At 39.6% G+C, this 7,500-nt stretch overlaps 2 protein-coding genes across 4 annotated transcripts in view; one reads left to right on the top strand and one right to left on the bottom strand.

Annotated features, from left to right (window-relative positions):
• Nucleotides 1–3,755, top strand: part of LOC138024634 (14 kDa phosphohistidine phosphatase-like) — a 4,570-nt gene extending 815 nt beyond the window's left edge. Inside the window, exons 2-3 of the mRNA XM_068871859.1 lie at nucleotides 2,223–2,347; nucleotides 2,722–3,755. Of these exons, the coding sequence (XP_068727960.1) occupies nucleotides 2,223–2,347; nucleotides 2,722–2,817 (221 nt within the window). The 3' untranslated portion in view covers nucleotides 2,818–3,755. The remainder of the gene's footprint in view (nucleotides 1–2,222; nucleotides 2,348–2,721) is intronic.
• A 124-nt stretch (nucleotides 3,756–3,879) lies between these two features.
• LOC138024645 (uncharacterized) overlaps nucleotides 3,880–7,500 on the bottom strand; it is a 6,919-nt gene continuing 3,298 nt past the window's right edge. For 2 of the 3 annotated variants that reach the window (XM_068871874.1, XM_068871870.1), the window contains 2 exons: nucleotides 5,527–5,588; nucleotides 3,880–4,149 (listed from right to left, as the gene is read on the bottom strand). In XM_068871874.1, the coding sequence (XP_068727975.1) occupies nucleotides 3,880–4,149; nucleotides 5,527–5,588 (332 nt within the window). Of the gene's footprint in view, nucleotides 4,150–5,526; nucleotides 5,589–5,660; nucleotides 5,878–7,500 lie in introns of those variants that run through there. The other variant, XM_068871866.1, reaches the window with a different exon arrangement.

Here is a 7,500-nt window from a genome sequence, read left to right as displayed (position 1 = left end):
GACCCTTTTCTTCATTTTTGACGTTTAATTTAATATCATCAGTATGTCGTGACGGCATGCTTAATCGGTGGGATATTTGACGCTTTGTGAGGCCCTAACTGGTGGGGCATTTGACGGTGTAAAACTGTCAACACAGGGGGGCATTGACCTTTTTTTTGTACAAATGCCCTGGGTTTTTGGGTTTTGCTGGGAAAAGAGGGGGGGGGGGGGGGAAATGGGTGCTCTTGGAATTGGCTGATACATAAAGCCAAGCACTTAATGTTTTCTGTGTCCAATGCTTCCATGTTATTTCTGTAATATAAGTTAACTAATTTGCCCATCAACCTCATTGCAATAGTGTAATCAAACCATGGGTGTGTGAGACATAGACTGAGGTAATACATAGATCAGACCAGTGAGGGCTCATTTGCTTGTTTGGTTTTGATTTGTCTGGTAATATGCATCAAAAAGCCTCTTGTTCATACTGCCCATTATTATTAACTCACATCATTATTGGTACATGTACATGTGCAAAGAATGGTCAGTTTGATGCACTGTATGCTTCACTATGGCCTGCTTTCATGACTGCAAGGTTTTCTTTCCCATGAGATTTGATTACCAAAAGATATAATGTACTAAATACCATACTGTCCTCATTTTTTTGTGGAGATATTGCAGTAGTTGGCACTGATTAATTTTTCCTGTTTAATTTATCGCACACTGGCCATAGACTAAACTTGTGAAATGTGGGTTGTAATTGATTTTACAACTTATATTCCTTGAACCTAATAACAGTGCAATCCAACTTTTTCAATTTTTCAGGTAGTGGGGTGGGAGTTACCCACAAGGCACCCCAAGCCAATGGGTGTACAGATAGACTGCTAGCAGTCCCCTTGGAGTCGGTTGAATGGCCTGCTTTAGTCAGTCGTGCAACTGAGCTGAGATACATCTCTGGTACATCTCCACAGCAGTTTTTAAAGAACGAATGAGTTTCTTGCACTATCTGGCTGTTTCTGAAATTAAAGTTTTTAATTTCACTCAGAGTTTTTTTTTATTTGTTAACCTTACCTTGAGGTTCAGAGTTTGCTTTGTGAATTTCTCTTCCTCATTTGACAGACTAACCCTAACTTTTGGCTATTATTTCAGCTCAACTAGCCATGCACACACACAATATTTTCCCTGGCTACCTGCTAATTAGTGAATGTTTTTGTTAGTAGAGAGAAACCTGTTATTGTAAGGAGGATTCTTCTACAAACACCAATTATGGAAACCACAAAGGTTGCCAGTGGAACTGCTGCCTCATGTATTACTATTAAATTAGCCAATATTGAAAATACAATAATACTCTTTTTTGGAGGGACAACTGTTAACCGCATGCAACTAAACTTCAAGAAAACGTGGGAAATGCTTCTTAAAGGCAAATCCACCAAGGCGTTACCAGCTCCTCTGGCTTTTATAGAGCAGAAACCTAGCCTAAAGCTGCTGGGAGTAACCTTTCAGTCTGATCCGTGTAACTGGGATTTACATTTAGATAATATCCTATCGAAAGCTAGCAGTCGTTTGCGCATCTTACGTGTTTAAAAATTTTATGGACTGCCGTTGGATCATCTTCATATTTTTTTCACTAGTCTTATTCTACCTATACTTACATATGCTGTGGAAGTATGGGGCTGTGCGTATTATCATAAGTACTTAAGTCGTATAGACAGGCCGCTCAAAAGAGCTTTTAAGCTTGGTTACTGTAATAAACGTTTTTTCATTGAAAATATTATTGCCCTGAAAGATAAGAAGTTATGGGACAAGATCACTGACAGTAATTTAATAACAGCTTTAGATGACCTTCTGCCACCGAAGCGAACTGTGGTTACGTTACGTAAGAGGCGTCATAACTATATTATCCCGCTTGTCAGAACTGAGCGTTTCAAGAGAACTTTTATAAATATATGCTTGTTTTTGTAGTTAGTTGTTAGCTAGTTAGTTATTAGTTGTCTGTATAACCCAATTATTCCATTGTAACTCAACACGTCTGTTGTTTAGAATATTTTAATAAAGACCTTTATTATTAATTATTATTATTATTATGGTATTTTTTATATTGGCTAATAACCCCTCTATCACCATTCTCCCCTCGGCCAGGTTGTGTGACTGACTAAAGCAGGCGATTTGACTGACTCAGAAGGGACTGCTAGCAGTCTAGTCTGCAGAGTACTTAAGTGAGCATTATTTCCTTTTTATATCATCAGCTGACATTTATGACGGAATAGAGGAAGAAATTAGGCAGATGGGTTTGAAGTCTGACTGTGTTGGAGGAGGAAGAATACAGCATGACAATGCTGAAAGCAAAATATTTGTTTATGGTTATTCAATGGTAAGTTAAGTTCTAAACAATAAAACAACCAGTTCCATCATAAATTTCTTAAACTGAGAGCAGGAAACAGTTGCCTGCATAGCAAGCGTTTCCGTGGGGCATAGAAGAGAAATGTTGAGAAGCGGGCTTTTTCGATGTTTTGACCGAACAAAAAATGGGGCTCGGTCAAAACTTCTCTTCTGTGAAACCAAACGGAAACGCTTGCTATGCAGGCTAAGGAAACATTAAAAATCCTCTCAGAGCAGAGTACAGAACCATCAACAAAATTCCACCCATTCATGGAAGCTGCTGAAAACACATTGGTGGGAGGGCTTTTTGTTGTTGGTGTCTCAAATTTCCTTCTCCCATTAATTATTTATTTCTCTTGTGTCCAGGGATATGGTCAAGCAGACCATTCCATCACAGTAGAAAAACTAAAGAAGGCTTATCCACACTATGCAAGCATCACGTTCTCCAATGAGGGCTACTAGACAAAGAAACAGCATATGGTTGCAGAATACGAATTGACACTCAAAAGAATGCCTGTTATGAGGAACAAGAGCAAACTAAATTTGAAATTAAATAGTTTGGCAAGAGAGGACTAGTCTCCTTCATGTTCATGAATCTTGACATTATTATTTAATCCATAATTGGGGCTCTAATAGGTGCTACAGCTCCAGGCTAGAGCAGACCTGGGAGTGACAACAACTAAGGGATAACTCCACATTCCCCACAGCTCCTGTACTTCCGAACTGCAGCCTCGCCACCAGTTGCATACCCAGGACAAGCAATCCCTCAACATAAGCAATCCCAGTTTAATGTCATACCCAGGTCTAGCAATCCCTCAACACATTCTCACTCAAGGGGGAGTCAGTTGCCATTTTTGTGGCACCTTTCATAAGTTTTTTCTGTAAAAATCTTTCATCTGCTCTGTAGACCTTTTCTTTTTCAATAGTTAGAGATTTTAGTTATCCATGGATCATATCTTAGAAGTTCAAGGGTTGACAACGTACATTCATTGAAAAACTGTATCTCCTTTAACAGTTTCACTTTCAATGGAAACACCTAGAGATTTTACTCTGCTTAACCATGTAACTCGCAATAATTACCACTTGATTTTACTTGTCAATGGGAGCCCCCTTGGGGTTTGGAAGGCTTGGTCAATGGGAACCCCTCTGGAGTAATTTAAGCCATTTACTGGCTTCGTGCATTTACGTGAGATTTAAGTGATTGAGCAGAATGTCTACCTACAATTATTGCAAGCCCTAGGCCCTCGACAGGTCATATTGACTAACATCATTGAGACAGAAGGTTCAATAGTATTCTTCATCTAAATTAAAGAATAGTGATTCCATTATTTCGGTAAATGATACTAATTAAGTGTAAAATTTTTACTGTATTGGAATAAACACGTGACCTGGATAGTGAATTGCTGTTCGCGGTTAGCTATAAATAATAGTACTATTGCTGACTTTTCACCACTTTTTTCCAAAGGTTAATAGACTTTATTGAAATAGTTCTTTCGTTTCTTTAATTATAAAAGTGCACGCTCTTTAGCATTCGTCGCTTTTTGTTTTTGGACTAGAATTCGTCTCGGAATCTACTTTTGGCACTAGGTCGGGATTTTTGGCATCATTCTTAATTGCAGCTTTGACCTGTGTACGCTTTCTCAATTTTCCTAAAGAACCAAGTCGCCTTTTCACCTCCCTTCGTTTGAGAATCCGTAAAATTTGTCGAGGATTGGCATACATGGGACGAGAGCACTCCTCTACTCCAGCCGGCGGTAACAGCATTTTACCTTGTGAATTTACAAGAGGAACTGACTGAAACAAAGACAATTCACCATGTTAAATTCCGGACCCGCATACTTCGATCCGTTTCCGGATATCGGATTCCTGTCGAGGGTTTGGACGTTATCCACTGTAATGTTGTTTCAACTGTAGTTTTTGCTTGCAATGTCTGTAAGTGAATGACCCATCAGTGAAGGTTTTAAAGGTACGATAAACTGTGAAATGAGAAACCGACTGGGTTGCGAGCGTCAACCTTCCCCCACCCCACCCCCCCCCCCCAAAAAAAAAAAAAAAAAAAAAAAAAAAACAAAGCAAAACAAAACAAAAAAACAAACAAAAAAACAGGGGATGTTGATAGGTGGACCAATTGAATCATCCAGCGTTCCCTGCATGGGTCTTGTTTCTCAAAAGCGTCAAAACGTTTCGGATTCGAAAAGAGATATTTTTATGTACTTGGCTTGAACTTGAAAACTGACCGTAGGAAGGTCGACACGTCATAATTTCTTATCGTTGTTTTTATGCGTAAGATCTGCTTATTCTGAAAAAAAAATCTTTGAACATGTTTTCAGGGGACGTACAAAAAAGACAACTGCAAAGTTTCATGACGTCAACGTTTTCCAAGCGTTTTATCTCGCCCGAAAGACGCCCGATAACTTTTAGGACTTTCCGAAAACGCCCCCTCAAAACCCTGTGGCCCGTTTCTCGAAAGTCCCGAAACTTTACGGGCCATTTTCGGGTGTTACAATTCCTTTTGTAACTCAAGAACGCAGAGGATTTAAGTCTTCAAACTTCACAGTAATTTTTCTTTTTGTTACCTTGAAAACATGTTAAAAGACCGGCTTTCCAAAACAAGCGGTTGGCAGTTTCACAAATGGCCTTTCGGACCCGAAACGTTTTCGTGACTTTCGAGAAACGGCTGAAACGGGCCCCTGATCTCCAACAGATCAACAGATACAAATCGCAACTGGGGTTACTGTGAATCGCGTTGAGGCGAAGAACGTTAATTGAAATTTCACGGTGGTTTGTTCGCGTTTCCACGAACGTAGTAATTTACATTTCATCTTGTTGTTCAGCCGCACGCAGTCCGAATCATTGCTTTTTCTTTGAACTAAGTCTTTTCTTTCAACTTGCAATTTTGTAGCGTGCTCGCCTCCCGTTTTTGCTAAGGTCCTTAAACACTTTGACCCCGAGGAGCGATCGGTACATAAGTTCTCCTCATAATTTCAATGAATTTTCTAGTCAGACATGTATTGAGAATGAAGAATATTATCAGCTTAAGAGGTGTGATCTTGCTATAACACCAAGTTGTCATGACTAACCAACAAAGAAATCAATGAATCTATGGGAGAATGAACGTTTCGATGTCTTTAAATCCTGATCTAGAGGTTGGTAATTCAAGTTAAAAATTACCTGAGTACTTTGAGCTTGTAAAGTACGTTCTTTCAAGTCGACGTTTTCCTCTTCTGACAGCTCTAGAAATTGAAGGCAAGTCTTGCTTTCACTTCTAATAATTTGTTGAAGAATTTTTTAGAAAATGTGCTAACCTTTTTCATCCATCCTGACTTCCTGATTTTAACGCCAAAGACACACTCGGCTTATTTTGAAAAATACGCGTCACAATGCATTGGAGCTCACTGAGCGCGTGTGCGTGCGCTTCTATAATTAGGGAGCTTAAGCACGCGCGTTTTTGAGACGTGGACGGCAACCGGAAGTAAGCTGTTTTCCCTTTTAGCTTAGTTAATAATAGTTAATAGTTAATAGTTAATAGTTTATTGAAAACACATTTTCGCATTTAAAAATGAATTACAATGTGTATTTACAATTTAAAAAATTATATAAAATTTAAAAATTACATAAAAATGTAGATTCTAAACATTATTTTTAAAAGAAATAATTGCACTAGGAAAAAAGCTTATTTTAAGCCGCTCCGTTCTACACTTTTATAGGGTTCTGTGAGTATTCCTCATCGTACGTCCATGCACGCTCACCCTCGTCATTGTCAGGTGCTTTGAGAGAGGGCCCTTCCCGTCAATTTTCTTTAAAGTTCTAATGCAAAGATCATTGCGGCGAACGTCCAACCTTGGGCATTCAGCAAGTTCACATGCCATGCTATAGGTCTGTTTGGGAAAGATAACACCAAGAGCTCGTTTCTGGACTCTTTCGAGCTGTTCAGACAGATAGGAAGGAAGATCATAATGCCAGACTACGCAGCTATATTCCAAAATAGAGCGTATCAAAGACACATAAATTGAGACTAGGTCAGCTGCTGGGACACCACCTCTACGTAAAACACGTAGGATATGTAAGCGATTCGATGCCGTAGCAACTACTGATGCGATATGTTCGTTCCACTTTAAGTCATTCTTAATAATAAGCCCCAGGACCTTATGTGAGGTTACCACTTCTAACGGTTGATCATCAATTGTTAAGGAGGATAACTGGGTTTTTTCCTTGAAGAAACACAAACGCAACTCTTTGCATTTCTTACTGAGCGTTAAGACGCATCCAGTTGTCGGAGGCCCAGCTGTTTATATAGTCAAGTGTAGACTGGGAAGATGATAAACAAAGCAAAAGGTAATTAAAAAGCCATATAATAAACTACTTACTTACCGAGCTAGCTCTAGCCGTACTGGGGAATATTGGCCCTCGGTCGTTTTTGTACGGACCTCGCAGCGCTCGGTCAGTACTGACACGACCTCGGGCCAATATTCCCCAGTACGGCCCTCGCGCTCGGTTGGTAAGAAGTTAATAATAATAATAGTAAGAACTTAAACACTTAAAACCTTAGCAGGAGCTCATTAACACATGGATGCTGATGGAAGGAACAGTGTGATCAAGTAGGAAAGATCAGAGAGAAAACATCACTAAACGAGCAAGAGAAATACAACGACTTACGTAGAGGAATTACGAACTGATATAAGAACTATAGAGTAGCTATGCTAGATCAACATTAATTGTACTTGACTCCCTAGAAAGATTTCAAAGGGGGAGGGGGGTGGGGGGTCACACTGTGTCAAACAGAGGGAACTTACCAGATTGTGGAGTTTCCGCCACCTGAATATTGTAGGTTGTTTGCTTAAAAATAGGCTTAAAAAGGAGGGGGGGGGGGGGTCACGGGCACCCCAGGACCCCCCTTGCTACGCTCTTGGAAACTATATACAAGACATCAAAATTTCTTTGGTGAATTTAACTGCGAGGTCACTGGTTTTAGACGTTTTATAGTAACAGTTGTGCAATAAAATCTTGTCTCTGAGTCTCCCATGTCAATCACGCACGGACTGGTGAATGATCACTGGGCATAAAAACAATTATGGCTGAAAGCAGTATTGGTTACGCAATTTATGTGATGTTTCTTTTGGTAAGCGTGTTTTCAGTCAGTAAAGT

The sequence above is a fragment of the Montipora capricornis genome, chromosome 2 (assembly GCF_036669925.1).
Source record: "Montipora capricornis isolate CH-2021 chromosome 2, ASM3666992v2, whole genome shotgun sequence".
NCBI classification, from domain to species: domain Eukaryota; kingdom Metazoa; phylum Cnidaria; class Anthozoa; order Scleractinia; family Acroporidae; genus Montipora; species Montipora capricornis.
The sequence above is the reverse complement of the archived record's forward strand: the minus strand, read 5'-3'. Positions and strand labels throughout refer to the sequence as shown.